At 36.5% G+C, this 25,778-nt stretch overlaps 1 protein-coding gene across 10 annotated transcripts in view; it reads right to left on the bottom strand.

Moving 5' to 3' along the window:
- PCLO (piccolo presynaptic cytomatrix protein) overlaps positions 1-25,778 on the bottom strand; it is a 320,809-nt gene that overhangs the window by 125,699 nt on the left and 169,332 nt on the right. For 8 of the 10 annotated variants that reach the window (XM_085083444.1, XM_085083378.1, XM_085083396.1 and 5 more), the window contains 2 exons: positions 11,182-13,390; positions 5,959-6,107 (listed from right to left, as the gene is read on the bottom strand). In XM_085083444.1, the coding sequence (XP_084939570.1) occupies positions 5,959-6,107; positions 11,182-13,390 (2,358 nt within the window). Of the gene's footprint in view, positions 1-5,958; positions 6,108-7,504; positions 8,306-11,181; positions 13,391-25,778 lie in introns of those variants that run through there. The other 2 variants (XM_085083453.1, XM_085083434.1) reach the window with 2 other exon arrangements.

Genomic DNA, 25,778 nt, shown 5'->3' with positions numbered 1-25,778 from the left:
CTTCTTTAGTCTATTACTTCCTCATTACTTTCACTTCCAGAATTTTATGAGAAGAATAAATCTTTGTGATTCATATATGTAGTAAATAAAAGCTTTGAAGTTTATTAGCATCCAGGGTAATATAGTATTCTTTTATTGTTGGTGGGAATCAGTACTTAAATAGAAGATATCATTAGACTTTTCCTCTCAGACCAGTACATTTCTGAAAGTGATAGAATAAACAGGAAAAAAAAATGGTAGCTGTAAATAGATTATACAAAGAACAGTTACATTGTTCTTGATGTATGGGTTTACCCATTACTGAGGATATTTATCTGAAATTTACCTGAATATTTGAAAACCTGTAGTAAAAAGATTTTGAATTTTTTCTGAAAATTTATCTGAAAATTCACTGGAATGTTGAAAACCTGCAGTACACAAATTATTTTGTGTTTCCAATAGTACACATGCTTTAACTTCCAGTAAAGTTGGTTTCTCTTCACCAGAATACATGCCAGGCGTGCCTTCTAGACTCTTCCCCCAGTTTCCCCAGTGAAGATCCAGAGGGACCCCATTGAAGGCACACAGCTGTTTCAGTGTAAATACAAACTGGTGCAGAGGAAACATCCTTCCCCTGCAAGGCTGCAGGAAGGGAGAACATGTAGGTCCCCAAGCCCAGGCTGACAGCACAGGGCAAACGTGAGTTGATCCCACTTATCTGCTGCAAACCCCAGAGATTTCTGACATCCATCCCTGCCATGAAGATCTCTCCTCACCTCTTTGGGAGCATTTAGTGCACTCAACTCGTAGTTCAGCACTGGCATATCATCCTCTTCCTCAGGAAATGTGAGCTCTGGTCATGTGTTTCATGTTATTAGTTAGCTCAAAGGCCCTCCAAAAATGCAATGAATGGCAAATAAATGTGCTGAGGTTTTCCAAGATTGTTACAGAAGATCAGTTGAAATATGCACTTCATTTTCCCTTTGTGTTTTGTGTGATAAAGAAACACTATGGAAGCCACATAAAAGGGAATATTATAAGGCAAAGAGGATAATCAAGAAGAATAAATTTTTCTAGCACTGTATTTAAGTTTAAGAAATAAAATTCATGACGTGTATTTTAATATTCCAGGCCATAGCCACACCTATAATATATTAACTGGTCTTTGGATTGGATCATCAAAGTAATGGTAATTCCTGGTTTTAAATGGTGTGATATTTCCCCTCCTACCAGTGTTTCACAGGGCCTGATAAGGTGAATCTCAGCAGCTACACTTGGCTGTTGTCCTCTGGGAAATACCATTTTCAAGGGAAAATTTACCTGAGGTAGGTATCCAGGAACCAGATGGTGGAGGCTCAAGGTCATGTGTTAAGGGTTAGGCAGTATCCATCCTAATTTCTGAACACCACAGCTGCCTGCATGAGCACACAAGGCCTGTGCAAGCCAGCAACAAGAATTTCTCCATCTGTGATAATTCTGCCCATTTGAACCTCTACAACCCCTATGTGCAGAGCACAAATGTCAAGGTCTCTAGAAATCCTCAAGGTAGAAGGTTCTCTCTGCTGATAGACCCTCAGTGATGGAGACAATTTGCAAAACATGCAATGATTAAAAAACTTAAAAAATACAATGTTCCTGCTCGTTAATAAATTGCAAAGTGAGTTGCATTTTCTTCTGCAATTAGGTAAGTTCAACACTGACCTTTGCTCTAGAAGTCATTCTGGCATGCAGAGAGAAAACAACATTTCTGAGTGACTAAGAAATGAGACACTGCCAGCTAAATTCCTTCATGAATTACAGTGAGGGGGTGGCTAACAATTCACTCATTGGATTAAATCTTTTAAAAATTTAATAAAAAGTTAGAAATGTCCCATTTCTCATCATGTTTCCAGACAATCTCAGTCCTGAAATGCACCACCCCCCACCAAATTTTTAGCAGAGAAAAGTTTACTAAAATTTAAAATTAGTTGGAAATGAATCAAAACTAAGTAGATGGACTTCAAAACTTTGGAACGAAAATTTTCAGGTAGCCTTCTGTATCTCTGTCACAAATGGTATTTTCTCATTTTAGCATCAATGCTCACCTGATGACCCATTTTTTAATGATTTATAAATATCCAAGTGGCCCTAAAAAGGCTTGACTGAAATGTCAAGAGAATGGTAGTGAACCCATGAATGAAAAGCATATAATTTTTAGTGTATTTAGAAATAGGAGATTGCATTCAAAAGGTTTAATGTCTAGAAGCCTTGCCTTGTTTTTGTGATTAGAAAACTGTTGCCTAAGTGAACTGATGACAATATAGTGGTATCATAATGAATTTGGGATTTTATTATTCATTTGGGGCTTAAAAAGGCCCACCTATGATGACAGGAAGTATTTAAAACCCCTCACTGAAAAATTACTTATTGCCTATTAATATACTTTAATTGTCCATGTCCTTGTCATGAAGTTCTACTGCCCTGGCACCTCCTCCTCCTCCTCCTGTTCTTTCCCAAACTGTAACAGCCAGTGTTTTTCAGGATATACAAATAATTTCACAGAAAATAATAAGGAAAATACCCTTGATATCTGGAGGTTTAAAGAAGTTGCTGGTGAACTGGCAGTGACTAAGCAAACGTCAACAGGGATCAGTGGGAAATCTACAATCGATTATGTACAGATTAGGTTTTACCCTCTTCAGGGGAGTTCAGAATCAATACATTGAGAAATGGCTACTAAGATATTCAACTGAACTGCAATGTAATGTGATTTCAGAATACTACATAGCACCACAGAAGTTGCTATAGAAACAAATATATTTTAAAATTTATAATACAGTCTGTGAGCTTAATCTGCTAGGTTATAAAAAATCCATGGAAACCTGGAGGTTTGGGGTTGTCACTACACTGCATTCTTGCTTCAAATGCTCAGGATTGTGTTTTGTTTATTATCTTCAATTGTACAGGCTCTGTGATGTGTAATCAAGCTGTTCTGATTTCATCTAGTAAGGAAAATGATATTTCATTTCTGATTTCATCTAGTAAGGAAATTGATATACATGTGAAACAAAATCTTCTGGAATGCATATTGAAGTGGTCAATAAAATATTCTAATTTTCTAACCAAGAAGAAAACTGCAAATTTATAGCCAATAAGTGTATTTGGAAACACTGACTGATGCATTACAAGAAGATTAGTGCTATTGATGCAAATTCTTCTTTATGTGGCTGGTTTGAGCTCAGTAAGGGCTATGAAAGGAGTTGCAATGGCTTAATTCCTGTGTTAACTTGGAAACTTCCCTCCTAACTGATTTCAGGAAATCATCTGCAGCAAAGGAAGCTCTGGGTGAAGGTGGATATGTTCAGATGGTTCAGGATGGAGAGTGACTTGCCATTTTTGTCTCCAGAGTACATTTCACTTGGACACTACAGGTCACTGTGCAGGACTGAGTTGTGGATACAGGAGACAGACATCAGGGCACAATGAATTCTGTGACTTTTTTGTTACACACAGGCCTGAAAAAGCCTTTAGAGAGTGATTACTTTGCCTCATCACTCTCATTGACCTGATATGGTTCATTTTCCTTCATATTGTTAAAATATAATGTTAATGCAAAAAGTAGGGATGTTAATACTGATTTGCTTGTTTCTATTGCTAAGTGTATCACGATTCAGCATGAAGCTAATGAAACTTTTTAAAAATATCTCTGACTCTTTTTATCTTGTCATAAAGCAATTGTATTTCTGGATGTGTCTGAAAATATATATATATTTTTTAAGTTATCTCAAACAAATATTCACAGAAGACATTTAACATACACAGGTTCTGAGTAACATTTCCATAAGGTACATGATGTGGAGTTGGTGAGAAGTGGCATTTCTCCCTTCTGCAGAGTCATTGCTACTATTTTGTACTGATGTGTGACTGACAGCAGCTAACCTGGATGGAAACAGATGAAGAAGGAGCTTTTGTAAAACTTCTCCTCACACATCACTTCTTTTCTTCAGTGGAGGCTTTACATGACATCAGACAGAATTATTTAGAACATGTTCACTTTCAAATTTACATCCTAGATTTTACAAAACTTTTAAAAATGCCTTTGGCAAGATTTTAATGCAGTATCTCTATTTCAGTATAAACATGGGGATATCACAACAGCTCAAGGGAGAAAAAAATAAACCAACATATTTTCTTCCTGCAAATATCCAGGAAAACAAGAACTTTTAGGCCCTTTAACCTTCCCCTGAAAACTTTTGAATAAAGTTTTTTAGCCAGTCCTAGTATAGTGCTATTTTTATCAGAGGAAAAAAGCAAAGATCAGATCTTTGTGACTGAAACCTTGCCTTGGAACTGTTTCCCAGGACAAAAGCTCTGGAGCTCTAGAAGTTAAATACATCTCACTAACCACCTCTTTATCACAGAGCTCAGGGTTAGCAATAATCCTTTTGGACAAACCTGATCTTCATAAAAAATTTGCAATTTTACCTCAGAATGCTGCAGTGGTAAAATACAATTATGTATGCTTAGAATAATATATGCTTCTCATGAGGATTAAAATGCTCAGAGAGACAGCGTTTATAACTATTGCCAGTGATATTAAGAAATGTGAAGACTCAAAAACATCCTTCATCTTGCAGTTGATTCATAGAATTATAGATCTATTTGAATAAATTCCTGTACGAATTATATCTTGTAAAGCCCTTTTTCTCAACAAGAGATGGGTAGGCCCAGTACAACCAAAGGTGTGTAAATGTCAGTATATGCTAGGGATAGGAAAGGAGGGAAAAAATAAATGACAGCTTGTATTGTAAGATATTTTAACACTTCCTTCATAAAATACACACCCTTGCTTTATAAAACCTACATTTGATTGTCAAATGTCAGTGAAAATGCTCACCAGTATAAGAGTTTTGAAGATTCCATGACAATGGGATATTCCTGTTTTGTATGTTATCTGAGGAATCAATATGAGCAATATAAACTACTAATTATCATTAAGGGGCCATGAAGGATCTCAGAATCATTAAGGTTGGAAAAGACCTCTAGGATGATCAAGTCCAACTGTCAGCCCAGCACCACCACCATGTTCACCACAAACCATGTCCTCAAGTGCCATATACATGGTTTTTTGAACACTTCCAGGGATGGTGATTCCACCATTTCCCTGGGCACCCTTCACTTGACCACCCTTTTTCCATGAAGACATTTTTCCTAATATCTATTCTAAATATCCACTGGTGCAACTTGAGGCTGTTTCCTCTTGTCTTGAGGAAATGCATTCATTGCACTCATTTGATCTCATGTAAAAATGTAATCTAAATAAATACACAAGAATATATCAGGGTATAATCTATATCAATCAGTAAAAATGGCAACTGAAACAAGCAATTGAAGACCTTAGAGATTTGAAATAAATAAACTTTGTTAACAAAAAGTGGAAATGGGATGGTACACTAAGGGGAACTAAATTTCAAAATTGGCAAGCTTGAAAAGCAGACTAGAGTGTTATTCTTTCTCTCTCTAATAGATGAAATACTCTAATTATTAGATTGATAAAGACTTGCTGATTTATTCAAAAATTTATCACAGACTCCTGGGATTATACTCACCAACTAAAAGTGGAAAAATTGTCAACAGGATGAAGGATTCTTTTCCTTAAACTACTAAAAGAAGGGACTTGAATATGGATGGGATAAAGCTGGTATGGGAAAATCAGACTAATTTTTTTCTTTTATTCTATTTTTTTCCCCCAATAGGAATACTAAAGATATAAATATTTCCAGTTATATTTCAAAAATCAAAAGAAAACCTGCAAAATTAATACTGACTTGTACAGGAAAGTTAATCTAATTTCATCATCAAATGTGGATGATGAATACAGGTTGAACAGCACTTCAGATGAATGTAGCTGGAATTTGAGTAATCCTGCAGACCTTACAGGAATCATTGGACAGTATAATTAAATTATCAATCATTTATAAAGCTAAAGCCACATCTTACTTGACAGCTTACTTGATCTTGGTGCTGACTTAGTGGTCGAGAGTGTGGCAACTTCTCTGGCAGCCTTCTGTCAAGGATGTGTCCATTCTCCAAACGAGGCTCTCTGGGCTTGTCAAACCAATCTGTTTCTTCCCGACGGAGATGATAGGCTTTGAAAACCAAGGAGAGGTCAAATGCTCTGATCCAGTGCTGGGCAAAGGGCAAGAATGTGCATTGTGCATAGCAAACATGCAGAGTGGTTACTAATTGGCCATGCAGTTAAAGCAAAGTTAGGGGTGAGACTTGAGACATTGAACTTGAGCATTATTTAGCTGTGAGACAGCAAAGGGAGAAGATTCTGTTTATGTCAAAACCGTGGATATTAAGTACAGAAGAAATCTACCAAGGAGACACTTCTTTCATCTGGCAGCTAAGAAAATGCTGCGGATTTCACATATCTCTAAAATGTTTATTGAAAAAATATTAGTCAAATTAGTTACTTTACAGCAGACTAAGGAAAAAACCCAAACCAACTACGAAAATCCAAATCAAAACCCAAAATAACCAACCCTCAAAACATAAACTCCACTAATTCCCAAATTTCTGAACTAAATATTGCTCAAAATATTTTAGAAATAATCTAGAACTACACTGAAGAAAATTATGATCTCTGCATGAAATTTGTATCAACCCAAATCAAAGAAGATAGGAATCTAATCTATGTAACTGAAATTCTAAGCAAAAACATTGCAGGTATTCTCATTTTGAATTCCATCCCCCGATTTTGCAGTATGAACCTTTGTGTATGGATTGTCAATTTTCTTTCTGCAAAGATCTTACAAGACTAATGTTCTGTTTGCAACAGTTTTAAATCTGTATAAAATATGTTGTGTTAAGCATCTTTTGGGTATTAAATAACACCATTTAACTGAAATCAGTTTTGCAAATACATATATTTACACTGACTGACCATTGGGTCAACTGACTTAAGTGTCACTCCATTGGGGTCAGAATTATGTCCTATTTCCTTCTGTGCTGCCAAATATGTTGCCAAGTGTAAACCAAAGCTTTGTGTAGTTAATGCAATGTAGAAGGTAAGGCAAGTTTTAATTTTATGCTTCATTATGCAAGATAAATTTGGAAATCAAAGGATGACAATATTTGTTTCAGCAAAACCACCAGGAATTGCAAACCTTAAATAAGGTCAGTTTTTGCTATAGTAACAAGAGTGAATGCACATGATACAGAAAATAATTTAAAAAGAAAAATGGTAGTGTGCAATCTTTCCTATGTAGTTGTGAATGTAAATGCAATCTATTTTGTTTAAGAAATAATTTGAAAAAAATGTTAGTGGGGGAAAAAAAGGAAGTTGGTTTTTTCATTACAATTTTCTTAAAATTTTCCAAAAAAAGGTATGCATGATTTTTTGAAAATAATACTTTTTATGTGATAAAAGCAACATTCTATATTATATTAAGTCTTTAGAAAATTCTTAATCTTGGTTCAGATATTATGCAGCCTCTTTCTTCATAACTGTGCACAAACTTAATCTAACATGAAATGGGTTATATTATTATTTAGATAAGCATATATGAATTACCAGAAATATTATTAGAGGCTGGTGCTTATCTGGCTCCTGATTAGTCATTGATTAACTGCTCTCAATAAACCCTTCTAATCTAGCATGCAAATCCTTCATGTTTTACACATTTATGCCACTTGACCAGTGCCTGCACAAAGCAGTCTCATTCATAACTCATCTTGACAGAACTTTCTGAAGCTTGCATGAGGAAACTAATGCATATTCCTGAACCCAGATGCTAACGCTGGTTATCACAATCTGTTATCAGCTGTGCAGATGAAAGAATTTATTTTCTTTTTCCTCCTTCCTCAGTTGAAATAACTTTTCCTGGATTGCTTCTCTTGAAAACGTAGAATTCCATACTGCAGTTCAGACCAGCCTACCTTCTTCTTCTATCAAACAACGAATATGTATATTTTATTGAAATTTAAGAAGTTATAACTGTATATAGACACACACCCCACACTCACATGTACATACACACACCGCTGGCTTTGGCTTGCACAGCTGGGATTTGTCACAGCTGGAAACCTGAGAACAACCAAGATGAACCACTGACAGTCTTAGAGAAGACATCCTTTTATTCCTAGACTAACAGAATGCAGTCAGATGGTTCCACCCAAACAGATTAACCTGGTGAGGTTGAACACCAGGCTGTGGGGTCCAAGAACTTGATCAGAGAAGTAGCAGTGATCACTCTAAATCCCACAGATGAAAAATTACAAGGAATCGGCTGTGTTGATGTCTTGATTTTACACTGCTAAACTCTGTTGAAGAATTGCCAAACTAGCATATAAAAGAAAAAAAGTATTTTAGCTGAGAAAAGGTACATTTTATATATCCTGACCAGCAAGGACTATTTATATTCCTAAAATTGTATAGCTTCAGCTTTCTTGAAAATTAGTATCTTCAGCATACTTAACAGTGTGTGGAAACTTGCAGCAGTGGGGCTAATAGAGGTCTATTTGCTGGATCAGAGTTTTCATGGTACTGGGAACCCTGAGAAAATTCCATGTGTTTAAAGAGCTCAAAATGCTGTTTATTTTCAATGGGCAACTCTGGATGCTGTGCTTTTTTGACACTAAAGATATTTTTTTAACCTGTTTGAAGTTTGGAATCCGAGTGTAAGAATTACTTATGCACTGAAGTGTAGTTTTAAGATTTGTTACAGTATGTACTTAGTGAAAAACAGAAGGTTTGGACTCAAAGTCCTACTTGCATTCTCTTCAAGTATTTTTTATGGGATGTCACTTATGAAAAATGAACAGAAAGCGAAGCATGTCTCTGAGTTTGAACCAAAGAAAAACAATTTAAATTTAATATTTTAACTAAATTAAATTTTTAAAAGTCTCTTAAGATGATAAATCAAGCCGTAGCACAAGAACAGTTTTCCTAAGACAGTGCTTAAGACTGATTTCTTTTAATGAAATCTCATCAAGACCATGCAGCAGTTGCTTAAAAAAAAAAATAAAGAGAAGCTGCAAAGCAAATTGTGTTAAAAGGTTGGATGAAACATGCCAGAATAGCTGTCCACTGTCAGGGCATCAGAGCACTACAGAGAAGAGTGCAGTTCAGAAAAAAAGAAGGCCATAACTTTCTATAGAAATGTAATTGCTTTTTTGGAACACTTTTTATCTCACATCCAAATTATATGATTTTTTCTTCAATATAGATTACTTGCCATTAGACGGAGTATTTGAAAATAATGTCATAAAGTGTTTTGGTTTCCCAAGAAATAATCTATTTGTGAAGACAAAAGTTTGATAAAAATTCGAAAAAGATCACTGAAAGGGGAAGCCCTGACTGACATATCAATCTAATCCAGAATATGTGAATTGAATTAGAATACTTCTGAAAGGGTCTAAATAATCAGAAACTAATTTAAACTGAAACGTGTTCAACTTGAAGTGCTACATGTATGTGTTTTTCAAATATGTATGAGAAACATAATGCACTGTAGGGCAGAAATGTAGTTCCCTATGACCTGATCATATGAGCTAAAATAGCACCAAATTGGATTTTTTTGGTCCAGGTTGGTTCTCTTTTGTTTTCAGGAGGAAAACTCCTGTATCTTTCACAATGTCACTCTCGAATGACCTGTAAAAGTCACAAGCTGAGGGGAGACAAGATAACATCTGCTTATTTAGGAAGAATGATATGAGTTTCAACTTGGGGAGTTCCTCTCAACTGCTTTCAAATTTAATTATAGGACTTTGTGTGCTAAGAATCGATGGACAACAAAAACAGTTAAACCTCTGATAAATATCAAAAAAGCTGATGACCCTGAGTCTCACCTGAAATACAGAGTTCACGAGAGGGTTATAAATATCTAAGGAATATGAAGAGAAACTTACAGAACAAAGTCTTTACTATGAGAAAGGCAAATAGATCAATTTTTCTAATGCTTATGAAAAATTCAGCATGTGTAAAAAACCAAAATTGTGATAATGAACAGAAGTTAGTAGAAATGTGAAAAATAAACCATACTACTTCATAATCATGCAAATGTGTCTTTTGAGACAATCATTGCCATTTAGACAATAGAGCGCATGCAAAGTCTCTTTTATTGTGCAGTAAATACACATAAGAAAAAGTTAAGGGAGCGCATACAATTTCGAACATATTCATTTCATTTGCTTTCAAAATGTCTTTATGATTTTTAAACAATTTAGAATATATTTAGCCTGAACTGACTCAAACAAAACTGATACATAATTTGCAATTATTAAGTACTCAACATCAGCTTTAACATTCCGCTGTACTTATTCAGAAGCAGCATTTTTAATTGCACTATTTATAATACATCAGAAAGGTTCCTTTCATGAACTTAAGTGAGATAAACTCTTGTGCTTATTTGGCAGACGTGTATGGGGTGCATATAAAACCAGCTACTCTGCATAACCCATTAACAGAAGTAAAATACTTTATGTAAGTTTATTGAAGGATGAGATTGTCTTGCACCATCCAAATGACAAATTATCTTACATAATCACAATTCTGAATGCACAGAAGTCCACATGACAGGATGCTTTCAACAAACCATATGTAGGATGTTATTTTGCTATCACGTTAAGCTCTATATGGTTCTAACATATAATATGTATTTAATGAACAGACTATTTCTATATAAACACAGATCTAAATTGGTGCATCGGGAGATGGAATTATCATTTTTTGAGTTCTATCATGAAATTTCATGCACATAAAATTACTGGAGTTTTTTAGAGATTTGGGAGATTATTTCCAAATCCCAACAAAAACTATTGCAAATAAGTTCAATGATTCACAGTCACTGGAGAGAGCTGCACATAAAGACTGATGGCAGAGTCTGTATTGTACATGGAATGTTCTACACAATATCATTGGAAAAGTAGACATAAACAAGAGAAAAGGAAAATGCACAAGCAAACCAAAAGGAAAGCAAATCAACAACAATATAGTAGCATGCTATAGTAGCTTAACACCATTCAGAAACTGTTAGGGTAAAATAAAAAATATCAAAAAAGACAAAACAAATCAACCCCCAATAATGTAGATACACAGAAGATGCACCAAGGAACAGAAAAAGAACAAGTCTTTGAAGTGTAACAAAAATCAGACGCATGCATAGAAATGAGGATTTGCGTTGTGATAGTAAGATACCAGTCTGAGGCCTAATTTACCTTCACTGTCTGACATGGCATGCTGGAAGTCATCCATGATGAAGGCTATATCTCGATCATAGCCTCGAGTCCGTGACTCCTCCCTCATATGCTGCTGGACCTCAGGTAATGAATGGCTCGATCCAAACTGGTCCCTGGTATCTGCAGATATTGGTGGCAAGGGTCCAGCTGCTGCTCTTGCCATTCCCATTGGCTGTCCAACAGGACTTAGTGGGCTCTCCTCCTCTGAGTTCTGCGCTACTATTGGGATTCTTCCCCTGCTTTGGCTAATAGGTAGACTGGTGGGTTTAGTTCTTCCAGAAGGTGCTGCATGGCTAAAGGAAACATCTAAAGGTTCAGCTTCTTGGGCTTTCAGTCTTAAAGAAGAACTAGAAGAATCCCTTTTCAAAGACAAATCGAGCCCATACACTGAGGAGGGTCTAGATGAGGGCCTAGATCTACTCCCACTGCTATAAGACTTGTCTGCTTCATCTTGCAGTGCAGATCTCATGGTTGGACCTAGCGCAGTCCCAAGGCCTGCTCCAATGGATGACGTCAGTGGTGGCCCCATGTACTTCTGTTGGTCACTGATGTTTTTTCTAAGGCCATAAGTGATATCATCCTGAAGAAGCCTTGCCCTAGTAGTAATTCCCCCAAGTGTTGAAGTGCTAGAAGTCATATAGCTTGAATAGTCAGGCTCAAGGTCTCTGCTTTCTTGGATAGGTGAAAACTTTGTGAGTTTGGGGTCTATCAAGGCTTTCTTGTGTTTTGACTGCTTCTGGTAAAGGAGGGCTGCTGGCAGCTGCTTAGCAGCCTGTTTCTCAAGAGTAAGCCTACCTATGCTGTATTTCTCAGATTTTGGAAAATGCCTGTAGCTGCCCTCTCCATGGTAATACTGTGACAGGCCAGCCAGATGATCGAGACTTTCTGCACCTCTACGGAACTCTTGCTTTATCTGGTGTTTCAGAAGTTTGAGCTCATAAGGGTCCTCCATTGGGTCTTCATCAGCTTTAACATAGGAATGTAACCTAGAGGAAGTCTGCAATGGTCCCAGGAAGTCTGACACTTCTTGTGCTCTCCTGGCCTCAGTTGTGCGCAGCAGTCGATCTGTTTTGGTCAGATCTTTCTCATGAAGGCTAAAACTGGAACCAAGTGCTCCTGTTCCTTTAGTAAGTTCTCCTATATCATCAATCAGCACATAATTTCGGGGTGTATGGTGATGGTCTATATCTGCATAGAACGAATCTGCAGATATGCTTGATATAGGGCTGCTTGCTATGCTGTTTCTCTCATCTAATCCTATCCTTAAGTCCAAGGTAGAATATTTACTGCCCAGCTGAGAAACTGCATAACTATTGTCAGTTGAAACTGGTGCTATCATGAGAGGCTGATTGCGAATTACATCATAGTTTGTTGTTATCTTAGGCTCCAAATATAATGTGGTCTGTCTTGGCTTTGGCTGTATCACCATCATCTGTGATGGGAGTTGGTATGATGGCTGTTGAGATGGTGGAGGCTGAGCCTGAGGGGTATAGGACATAGTAGCTCCTGTTTGGAATGCTGTCTGGGTCTGGTAGGGTGAAACCTGTTGGTGATACAAAGGCTGCTGCTGTTGGTAATGGGACTGCTGTGTGAACTGAGTTGGTGCTTGAGTTGGCAGGGCAGGAGATGAATACTGATATTGAGCATATGGGCTTGTAGCAGGGGCAAACTGTGTTTCTGGCTGGGTTTGTGGTGGCATAAACTGGTTAAATTCTGTCTGGGGTGCAGTACGTGGTCTTTCCAAGCCATGCTGAGTTTCTATTCTGGTTGACCTGGTATTGTTAACTTCACTGTCTGACATATAATCACGTTCTTCTGCTACTCCTTGGAGATAGGCACGCTCTCTCTTTTCTCTTTCTTTTAGTAGGGCTTCTTTCCTCCTATTAATGCCCATTTCCAAGTATCTCAACTTGGCATCTATTTCTTTTTCCTCCTCATCTAGTTCTGCTTGCTTCTTCCTAAGCTTGGCTGATTCACGTTCGACCAGATCCAATTCCCTGTCTATATCCTGAAGAATTTTGGCTCTGGCCATAGTGGTGGTCCTACAAATCCTTCTCCGTGAAACTGATCCCACAGAAGAATATGGGGACTGAGTTCCCACTGTTGCTTCCTCTGGAGGTGGATTGGGCAGAGTCCTCTTCACCTTCTTTTGAGTGCTGGATGGAGTCATGATTGAAGAACCTTTTGACTGCAATGGAAGAAACAAGACTGAATCACTATTCTGGAGGAAAAATTAATCACAAACTGTTTAATTTTTTTCAGGGTATGGCTTTATATCTTAACCACATACTTCTCCTAAAAGAGAGGAAATTTTGTATCTGTGAATAAGCAGCAGAAAATGTCAAGGAAAAAGGCTGTCAGTCTGCTAAAGATGAGCAGTCTAATGCAAAATAAGGGTGACACTCACCAGGACTTTGTTTAGCCTAGGATTAAAAAATCTACTTTATATTCTTAAAATTGAACCTACTGTAATTGAAAAGTTTTTTTCTTTTTTTCTTTTTTAATTTCTGCATGCTTATACAGAAACATGTTCAATGTACATGTATGTGGGAGTGGAACATATATACATTTACACCTCCCTTTTATATAACATTTAATTTAATAAAAAAAATCTGTATAATTATACATTTACTTATATACACATTCATATCTAAATTACTGTATAATCTGTACAGTCGAATAGATGACCCTGAGCTAGACACTGAGTGCATAGCCATAAGCTATAACTTGTATTGAAATCCAGACAACAAAACAGAACTTTCTAGCGGCAAAACAGGTAGTTCTTGAAGGACTTTTTAATTTTCGCTTCATATCTGATGCTAAATATATGTATTTTCAGGGGATTCTCTTGTGCCTTACCAAACTGCTATGAGCTTTCTTCAGTTCACTGAAGACTTTTACAAATGAAATTTTATCCAGTTAGAAAGCTACAGTTGAAAACTTAAAAAAGGTTAAGCAGTGTAAAATTATAGCAATTTGATTCTGTCCAGATGTCCAGACTTCCTCATAGTTAATGGTAGGAGAGTGATTCATCCTGATGTAGGAGAACTATCTACTTTAGGCTGATAAGTCTTTTTTTTGAGGTGCCAATCTCTCTTCATCAACTAGGAAAGCAGGCAGTGCAACTCATTACATGAAATTTAATTTGCACCCTAAAGTACTAATGGTTTTTTTTTTGTTGGGGTTTTTTTTTTTTTTTTTGCTTGTTTGTTTGTTTTTGGGGTGGTTTTTTTGGTGGGGTTTTTTTGTTATTTATTTTTTTCTAGTTTTGAAGTGTAAGCTCCCACACAATGTACACAGGTTAGGAAGCAGGACCTGAATGATATTGAAATTGTATCCTATCTCCCTAACAGCTTCTTACAAATCTTGCCTTAGCTAAGGAAAAGGGCTTGATCGACACACATATGCTGTAACAAAAGAAAAATCAACTCAGCGTTATAGAATGCAGACATGTTAATAGCAATAGATGGAAACATTTTAGCCCAGTTAAATAAGGGAAGAATAAAAACAACATTGATCATCTTGACTGTCCTGTCTCTGCAGGCAAGGACAGCATTTTTGCAAGCAATAGCTGTTTTTAATTAAAAACAGAATTATTTTTGAAATAAATGCTACTTCATTCAGATAAGAAACCAACAAGATTAATTTTAATTAGGATTTTATAAACCAGCATTTTCTCAGTTTATTTTCACATGGCATCAACAAACTGTACAGGTTTTTAAGAAGTGTTGACAATCCCCTTTTGCTGCTTCTGTTACGTGGCTTTAACAAATTATAATAACTAACACATTGTTTGCCATGGATCTTTAAGGGAACATTCACTAACTTTTCAAGTGCCATTTAAGCTCTTTTATTCTTTTCAACTAAATTTCATCAACTTTTGCATGTTTCAGATTTCAATAAAAGCAATTTAATCTTTTCAGCTTCCCGTGGCCATTTCACAAACCCATGTTGTGCCAACAAATCAAAGGAGCTAATTTTCTCTTGCTCAGTGTGTACTTAGAAGCAAAGACAAATTAATCATCTACAGTAGGTCTAGTTGGCTAATGGTTTATATTGTAAAATCAGTGCAATACCACTGTTATTTCCCCCTCCTGAACTGAAATAGGAATCACAGATGGTGAAGGAACCACAGATGGTCACTGGTATTGGGAAGTGCTATTAATAACACAGTAATTGAAAGGTCTACAATACTTTATGGAATTAATATTTTCATATGATAGTTAAGTTGCTGATGCATAAATGCCAGTGTCAGATTACTATGCATTTTATCAAAAAAAGCCCCATATTTTGTTTTTAGATCTCTCTATAGATGAAGAAACTTGGGCTAATAGACATTACATGAAGATATACAATTGCTTTTGAAAAAGAATTTATAACCTCTAGTTCTCAGCTACTATTCTCCCAAAAGGCACATCTTAATTACTTGATATTTATACTGGGACAAGGAAAAAAGATATTTTAGTACTGTGATGTAATGTGTGCCTGTATATTCTTCCTGGATATTTCCTTCATCACTTAAGTTAGCATGTTCCCTGGAAACTGTCTTAGTAGATTGAAGGTAAGTTCAACTGCAGTATTTTGACATACAACTTTTGAGTGGCTGTTATCAGTTTTTGCATTTCCTATGAATTTCTTATAGAACATGGAATAAAAAGACAAGCTAGGGCTCATCTTTGCAAAATTATAATCGCTTTATCAAAAAAAAAAAAAAAAAAGCGAGTGGAAAGGAGTAATTGTGCTGTCTAGTCCTATCCCTGTCCTTGTCTCACATTTATAATGTTAGGATCATTTCATATTTGAAGTATCCAAAGGAGACATGCGGCAGAAACCTTCATGAGACCACTCTGGAGCCACATAAACCTATCAAATACATGCAGATGTTCTTAGACATTACAATCACTGGTTAAAGTTTAAGTTAGATATCAGACAGGTGACAGTAGCAAGCTCTCTGACTGAATAATCAATGAAGTTGTCTAATATATTTTATCATGTTTTCCATCTAATTCTAATCAGTTTACTTCTAGCTATTTATTAGCAACCTCATTAATTTTTAAAAATATTTTTTTGTTTAACAAATGATCACTCTAAATGTTGACTGTAACTTTCAAAAACTAGAAGTAAATTATTCTGGTTTTTGTTTTACCATGACATTCATATAAATGTTATTACTTTATTTCTCCCTTGTATAATTTTACACTTTTCTGGGATATCCCTTCAGGATGGACTTTATGGCAATCAGATCTGCTTCTGAGGAAAGGCTGGCCTTGTTAAAATAAGTCCAAAACTTGTGCTTGAAATAAAACTACAGATATGTTCTCCCCAGTACAACAAATTAAAGAACAAACAATCTTCCCCTTCCACCACTACTCCTTAAGCCTAACAAAGATTTGAAATAAACATAGGAGAAAGTCTTAGTCTTGCAGTTCAGTGACAAGATAACATCACAGTAAGGAAGTCAAAACACTGAGCTGAAGGTTGCACGCAAACAGACTTAGCAAAACCTTCCTTTTCTGCCTTGCCAATACACATTAGTGTTGATGTGAATTATCGTCTGAGTTTGAATTTGTAGAGTTCATCTGGATAACTCCTTTGCAATGACCATCCTGTTTCCTCCAAATCTTTCTAAAAATACATTTTTCTACCTAGTTTTCTTTTCCAATTTATGTCATTGTTGACCAAGCCAAGCAAGACTTTGACCCACTACAAGAATCAGTCAAGTACTAGGAAATACTAATATGTTCTGTTGCTTTTCATCTGTTTTAAAGAGATAGTTTACTTTGGGGGACTGAATGGCTCAGGGCACCTGTGATGAACTTCCACCTCTAAACACTGTGTTTGATTCTAGTTACACAATCCTTCTTGGCCTTTTCTCAAATGAATTTGTGAACATGATATGCTGCTCTCCATTCCAGTAGCCATGCTTGAATATTAGCTTCATTTTCTCAGAGAATTCAGCTTTCACACTTGAGCATACAACTCTCGCATACTTCTTGCACGTTTTGAATTTTACTAGTAAAAATGTAACCTTCATTATTCATGCCTCTTTTAACATTTTCTGTGATCACGACACAAAAAAAACTTCAACTTCCCCTTCTGTCCTCTTTAGAGCTGATAAAACAGACCTGCACTCATATATTTTTTGTGTAAGTATGGAAAACCCTGAAAATAATGTATACAATATGTATACATACATGCATTTGCAGAAATCAATTACAACTGTGATGACAGCATCTTATTAGCTTGCCATCACCTGACTCTCTGTGTAACAGATAAGGTGATGTCTGACTACTACAGCCTGTGGTGCTGTGAAAAGCAAAAGTAAAGGGGATTATAGATGAGGCTACCCCATTGACATAATCCCCAGAAGACTCAACAGCATGGTGAAAATCCTGTTCTATACTCTAGAAGAACAAAAACTCACCCTCTGCAGGGCTAGGTTTTTTGAAACATTTGATGCTGATTTGCAACAGACTTGAAATGTCATCAGGAATTTGGCTGTATCCTTATTTTTCTGATACTAGAAAAATAATGCAAATAATATTTTTTTGTCTTCAAAGAAGGACCATGCAGTCAATAAACTTGCTTAGAAAACTTATGACTAGCATTAGGCTGAGAGATGAATGCTGACATTAGATGAAATTACTGTAAATAAACTTTTTTCATCTGATAAGATGTCAGGTAATGCAGGGACAGAAATTACTCTCCCATTCAGAAAAAAAGTCACTTTAGGTTGGGACCAATGCAGGTTGTTAAGGTGAAGCTTGTGCTGCAGTTCACTTTCCAGCTCTCACATTTTTCCTATAACAAAAACCTTCACAAATGCAACCTCTCCAAAGCCCCAAAAAGCACAGTTAAAATTGCAATTGTAACACAGCCGTTCTACTTATAAAGGGCTGGAATGTGTTACTCAGTATCACAGCATGTGCATCAAGCTGTACAGCTGTACAGCACGCAAAGCTGTACATGCTGAACAATGCTATTACAACATTTTTAGAAATGTATGAAAAGGAAGAGTCAGAAATCTTGGCAATTCGTTATTTTAAAGGTTTAATTTACTGCAAAGAATCCATGAAAATATGTTGTCATTCATTAAGGGCCTATTGGTAATTTAATGGTATCTTTAAAATTGCTTGCAAATGAGACCTAACTCCTAAGGTATTAAGGTAATACATTATTATTTGACAACTTCATTATTAAGTACGCAATCCTTAACTACATCTTCTTATACGATACAGAGGGAGGTACTGAGATATGTTTTGTGACTTATTCTGTGCAAAGAAAGTTTCTTGTGTAAGTTTTTATGGACCCTTCTGGACTTAATATCTATTATGTGGTAGCACTGACGAGAGGGGAGTGTCTTTGTTAACCCCTGGTTAACAAACATTAGAGCAAGAATATTGAGAAGCTTCTCTCCACCGGCAAAGGATGATAGAGGGGCATTTCTATGGCATGAGAAATGTGGGAATCCCCCAGTGAAGCCATCAGGTTCAGGGAAGCAGCTGAGTTGTGTGTGGTAAGGAAAATATATAGGAATATTTATTTAATAAAAGCTGGTCTCATCAGCAGTGCTGAGAATGGAGAAATACATGCTCTGAACAAAATCTAACCAATAGAAAAACCTTATCATACAACTAGTACTGCCTTGGCTTGTGTGCCATTGCTAGCAAGGGTAGTGGAAGATTAATTTGATGAGCTGAATTTGGCTTTGTGTATGGGAGTGAAATACCCTGCTTTGTGAGTAATATACTAGAGCTTTCCTTTAACGTAACTCTTGTCTTTTTCTTTTCTGTGAGTATGTTGCTCTGGGGACTGAGCAGTCAGGCAGAAAACTAGTTTCTAAATCACTACACAGGAGCACTCAGATGCCAGTCAGTCTGATTTTCTATCTTAGGTTTTTTTTTTTTTTTTCCCACTCCTTTGGAGGCCTCTAAAGATAAATTTCTTTTCTGTTAACACCAATATAAAATTTTTAGAAATAGTCTATTCCAAAACAATAAGATTTTTTTCAGTTTTTTTGCTTTCCTTCATATCAGCCAGAGTCACTCATTCCTCAGATGAGCACTTTTATACTTTCCATCCCCTTACTCCTTTCATTTTCTCTGTGAAATTGTTTGAAATTGCCATTTTCACTTCAAATGCAAGGGGGACAGCATAGCACAGCACAGCTTCCTAACAGCTGACGTGACATGAGATATCAACTTCTTTCCCCAGTTAAACACATAAAAGCCCATATGCTTCTTTTGATCTTGAGGGGAGAAGGGAAAAATTCAAAGGAAATTTGATATGCAAGCTACAGACAGATGTGGCCCTTACACTCTCATTTTCAAAGGGATCTAAATCTACATTTCATCTACTTTATGAGAGCAGACATAGTTGTTCCCAGTTGTTTGCACAGAAGACAGTTTTACACAGACTAACTGATTTCTCATTAATTTGGAACAAGACTGAAAAATTTGTCTATAAAGGGTAATGGGGCAATTTACTTCTCAATTTCTAAAAATTAGAAATAGCAGTTGAAATCAGTAGAAAGTCATAACTGAAGAATCAGTTTGGGAGAAAAAAAATGAAACCCAGTGTTTTGAAACTTTGATTTAGATAATGTAACTAGAACAACATTCCATGTATGTGCATTCAAAATATTTTAGACAACATACACATTATTCACAGCTTACATTTTAATTCCCTTACCTTACATCTACAGACTATATCTATACTGTTTGCTTTTTCTGCTCATTGAAGACAGTCCCTTTACCCAATTACCTTAGTGTGGTGGTGGGTGATACCACCTTGGGAACTGCTGGGGAGCCAAGTGGTCCCAGTACAGCAGGGTTTCACTGGTGCCAAACTTCCTAGTCTGAGTAATACAATAAGTCCCTCCCCAAATTATGTAAATCCCCCTGGCTGTAACCTAACCCCTGACTCCATCCCTCCCTTCTCCCCATTGGTTGTGGTGTTCCCCCAGCCTCCTCTCCCCTGACCCCAGGTGATCCCTATATCTAGGGACACTGAGGTCTTTTCTCTCTCTTTCACCCTGGAACCCTTCAGAATAAATATCTGGAACATCCAGCTGATTGAGCCTCTGGATTCTTTGTCTCTGGTAACCATGAGCTATCCAGCTCTCTGGGTGAGTGAGAATCTGTGCCTTACACCAGCTCGGGTGTGAGAAGGGTCTTTCTGTACAGCACCAGAGCAGTGCTGGCTGGAGTGATCTCTCGATAGCCTCAGAGACACTTTCGGTAAACGCAGAGGCCTGTTCCACCCCTCCTCCCCCAACTGCGCTACCTTAGTACAATTCACCACTTTTTGTAATTGTTTTTCTTTCATAGCTTAAGCCTTCAGCAAAAGGGGAACATTTCTGGCTAACTCTAAGTAATACTACCTTCAAAACTCATTATTTTCTTTTTTTATTCTTATTTTCCCCTCTGCTATCCTTTGCTATTTATCTTTGCAACCATATTACTTATCTCTGCAAGGTGTACTGGGACAGAAGTTTATGTGAGAGATTCACTGTTCAATTACGTTAAATGCATAAAGAATTACAGGTATCTCAGCTTCTTTGCAATGGGGAAAAAATCTCTGACAGATTGATTCAGACCATTGGCAGAAAGAGTCAAATTGTCAGAGTTGAGTATTGCTTCAGCATTGAGATCTCTTTACCAAACAGGCTCAATATTTTCCCCACTATTCAATCTCTGAAAAGGAATGAAAATAAGGAAAATTAAGGGAAAGGGGGAAAGGAGAGGAGAGGGGGGAAAGCCTGTCCTCAAAATAGAGGAACATGGTCAGAATTTATTTTCTGAATGACAAACATAGATTTCATACTTTGCTAAAAAAGGCTTGAAAACATTGCAGGAAATATACAGCTGATATGTAGGGAATACCTGCTGATGTTTCCTAAATGCTTGTCTTTGTATGTTTTGTACTAAGATATGTTAAATATTCTCAAGTATTTTATGTATATATCAGTATACTAAATACTATCAAGGGACTTCACAGAAAAAAAAAATACTATTCTACCATTGTTGCAATACTGCATTTTCAGTATCAACCCCAGTTAATACTCTGAGAGCTAAAGTACTACAGATCTAGTCCAGGGCCAAAGCCTGATAAAAAATATAAAACAAATTCCTTTGTCTGTGAATTAAAATCTTTCCTCATTTTGCTAATTACTTTTAAGATATCCAATTTTTGATTAAAATAAAAAAGGAACAAAATGAATGGAGTTTTCTCTACACCATCTTCCTCATAACTCATGAAAGTTTCTGAAGAGATTTTTTAAGCATATTGTGTTTTGACAACCCAAAAGATTATTATATAAATGACCAAACAGAGGACAAGGTATATAGGAGTCTATGTATTGTATAGCAATATCTTGAACAAGAGAAGAAGTCATTATATGGACAAATACAAATGGCAAAAGTAGAATTCCTCTGAGTTAGGTGTTTAACAAGATGAAGACAAAGCCTGTAGATTCATGGTGACCATGTACTATACCATAACATTGCATACTGCACTACAACTTAATTAGAGTTTCTTAATCAGTCATCACTTCTTTTTCTCCCCTCTGTTTCACTTACAGTTTAAAAGGTATTTTACATAAATACAGAACTGTAAATCCTCAGAATTTCTCTGCCTTATATGTTTTCAAAAGTTATCAAAAGTTCTATGATGTCAATTGACAATTTGATGCCTGTGATAGATTAAGATAGAGATATTGTTTGCACATGATGAGCCCTGTGTCCAACACAACCCATTTTTGGATTTAACTAACTAATAACAGAGAACTGTACCTTAGTAATGTGTTTCAATACAGAGGCAAATGGATTTTGCCATTGGTAATTGAAACAAGATATATTAAAGGATATCATACCAAAATATTAACTGTTAGCTTTGGGATTTGTTGATCACAAAGCTACTTGTGGTAGTAGAGAAAGACATCAGTCAACTTTATCTTCAAGTAAAAAAATCCTCAGAATAAATCTTTCTGCATGTAATGAAATAGCTGTAGCACGGACTCATTCATTAATAGCAATCAATAACACACTGTTTCTCATCATGTAACGCACAAATCATTAAGTGTCATACCCCTCAGTCAGAATAATGCATTTTATTTGAAACTCACATCTCATCTATGAAAAACTTTACTGGATTATAAAGAATATTTTTCCAGTAAATGAGAACATACTTTTTTTTCCCTTTGCAATCTAACTGAGAATCCTGGCCAGAAAATACTCGTGACAAAAATTCAGAACAGTTTACACTCATCAGTATGATATGCATATGCTGAATTAACACCATCTGTTTTCAACAGATATCAGGCTACTTTGCAAACTTTCAGCTACAATTAAAAAGAAATTAAAAAATCCTGAAACAATTAACATCAAACCTCCCTTTATCTCTGACAGAAAGGAAATATCAGTCTTGTTCCACAGCGGAAAAAAAAACCAACCAAACAAAAATGGTGTGAGAAAATCTTGGCTTTTTCTGCCTCTCCTTCACTACAGACTTCCTCCAAAGGATGGTAGCTGACGAGACACCACATGCTGTGCCACAGCCCTTGTTTGTTCTCAAGAGTGAGGATTCATCTGGCCAAGCACAGGCATCATGTGCAGAGTTAATCTGAGCCAGTCCTCCAGACTAAAAGAAAGTGCAGTTTTTCTTCAGCTCACTCCATAATCACACCTGTTTCCTCTTGCCAGCTGTGGAAACAGCCACATGGAACACAGATGTCTCCTGGAAATGTCTCAAGACAGGAGGTCAGTCCCATTCACCCCAACTAGAGCAGTTTCAATTCCTGCTTTTTGCTCTTCATGCATTATCTGCTTGAAGCAGAGTTTTAATCCTTTTCTTTTTGCAGGAGTCTCACCACTTCTTCAATTCCTCGGAAATTACACCTCTCCTCAGCAATCAAGGGCTCTGGGTTTGGCTCAGTTTGATCGTTCAGGCAATATTTACTTTATTCTGTACTCATGATGCTTTACTTCCCTGGTCTAAGATAAAAGGTGGCAGAGTGAGCAAAGCCCTGATTATCCACTTTCTCTAAAATGTTCATGCTGGGGAACAATGGCCATGTAGCTGCTGCTGTAAGGCACAGATAAGACAAACTCACCAAGTGCCCTCCTGCCTAATTCAGACCTTTCTATATCCATCACAGTTAAGCCTTCTTTCTGTCTTTTCTGCTCAGCCCTGGCTTCATCCATGCTGCTGTGCACCTGCAGAATGGTCTGCATCGAATTTCTCCCAATCTTTCCAAAAGTGCCCTAAAATTAGCAATGAAACACATTCTGTTGTAGGAAAGCACATTTCTTACTCTGCTCTGGTACTGCATACCATGGTCCCAGTATTACACACTGCTAGAATAGAATAGAAACAAAAGGAAGTTTGTGAAACTTTTTGGTTGCTGTTACTTGATTTCCAGGCTTCACTCCATTCCAACAACTCACCAGCTTTCAGGTTTTGCTTCACCTCTCCATAACCCCCTCTGCCTCAGCTGGGCAAGTTGATTTCTCCTTCAGTTCAGGCTGCAAGTATATTTTCTCTCTCTTCTCTGCAGTTTCTCAGTGTCTCCCTTAAACTTCCTTCTGCCTGAAACTTTTTTTCCTCTTTCCCTCCAGCCCTCATTTTCTGAAGCATAAAAACTCCACCTAAAATACACTCAGTTGCTCCCAGGGCAGGCGTAATCCTCACACCTTTTAGAGAAATGTAGCTGAACCTGACAACAAACACACAGAGTAGATCATCTGCCACAGATGGCTAAACTTATGAGGTGTGAAAACTACTCACAGTATGTCCGGATTTTCCGTTACACTTTCTCTACAGCGAGAACATATACTAGCCAGACCACACAAAACTCCATATTCCATTTAAAAATGGCATTTCCAGTTTGATACAAATCCATTTCCAAGTGACACAAATTAAACTAAACCAAATTAGCCTCTCCTCCCAACCGACCCCTAATCTTCAAAAAGCTAACTTTTTAAAGAAAGCATTAACACTTGAATTAACACCCACAGAAATTTGCTACGCTTATACAAAACAGAGCATCTTCTCACGGAAAAAAAACCCAACTCTTAATAAGTTATCTGTTTAAACAGATAACAAAGAGAAACAGATTACCTGTCTTCCCCCCCACCCTGCCCAATAAAGCTATTTTAAAAGATATGAAACAATTTCAGTTTACTTTTGTTTGTTTGCATTTTTTGTTTACTTTTACATGCATTCTACTCTCTGTGGATACTGAACCAGATTTAATCCATGGAGTTGGGAAAGAGAAATGGCAAATGCTCCATCATTTGCATTTAAAACCAGATTGGACATCAACTCCATCTCTTCACCAAAGAATTCCAGACAAGAATTTCAGCAAGGTTGTGATTAGCTCTATTGAATAAAACTGAAAGTCCTGATTTTTAGAATGTTCTCTATATCCTCTTTTTAAAGCATGCATTGAGATAATATTTCTGGTTTATTATCTTACTAATTATTAAATATTATTTATATTACTAACACTGAAATCTACATTTATTTTCAGAGGAGGAAGTATTCCACTCCTGGATAAATTGCATCAAATGACAACCTTATATGCAATGTGATATTTAATCCAAGTGTGTAGGGCTGGAGAAGAAAAAAGCAGTAACCTTTAATGAATTATCTTCCTAGTATTTTAATAGCAATTATACTATTTTATAATCATGACCTTCCTCTTCACATTTATGCTTATTGTGACAAGCAGGACAGGAAGATAGAAAGTAGGCAAAGATTACTTTTAAACACTAATGAAGCTAAAAATAAAGAGGAGGCAGCACAAAAATCAGAAGTGAATGTGAAAAATGTGCCATTTGCAGTTTCTAAACCTATATATGCAAAAAAAAAAAAAAGAAAAGAGAAGGAGAAACAGAATTTAAAGCAACAGCAAGGTTTCAAAGACACTAAATAAAAATGAAAATTCTTATGCCTGAAATCTAGGATATATATAAAAAGCATATAAAAAAAGGAAAAAGGCTCTTTTCTTCCCCCTCATTTTCAGATATTCTATTATTCTTGTTCTAAACCATTCTTTGTCCTCTGCTGCCATAGGTCAAAAAAATCCAGGTAAAAAGTAGCTCTACTTGATTATATGCCTATGGACTACACCGATGATGCTAAACATGCAACAGTGAGTCTTATTATAGAAACATGGGAAATAATCAGCAAAAGATGTTCACAAGATGATCACACATTTGGATTGTTTCTCTTCTCTGTTGTTTTTGTGTTTTATTCACTGTTTTAAGGTTTCTAACAAACACGGAGTTTACAAAGAAAAGAAAATAAATGAAACCCTGAAATGTATGTAATTATCCAAGTGCACATTCTAGACCAGTGGAAGAGGAAGAGCTGAAAAATTAGTCCAAACATCCAAAACTAATGGTTACTGAATATATTAGTGACATCTTATCTTCACAAAGTATCAGTGAAGTCATGTCATTCAGTATTTTGTGGGTCCAGAGATGCTAACAAAAAGTCAAATGATTGCTCAAATAATCTGATGTTCACAGTGTCCTATAGCAGCCTAAGGCAGGGTGTGATGATACATCCCC

Source organism: Lichenostomus cassidix, chromosome 1Aa (genome assembly GCF_008360975.1).
Source record: "Lichenostomus cassidix isolate B80296 chromosome 1Aa, HeHo_3.0, whole genome shotgun sequence".
NCBI lineage: Eukaryota > Metazoa > Chordata > Aves > Passeriformes > Meliphagidae > Lichenostomus > Lichenostomus cassidix.
Note: the sequence above shows the minus strand (reverse complement) of the source record. Positions and strands in the feature narration are given on the sequence as shown.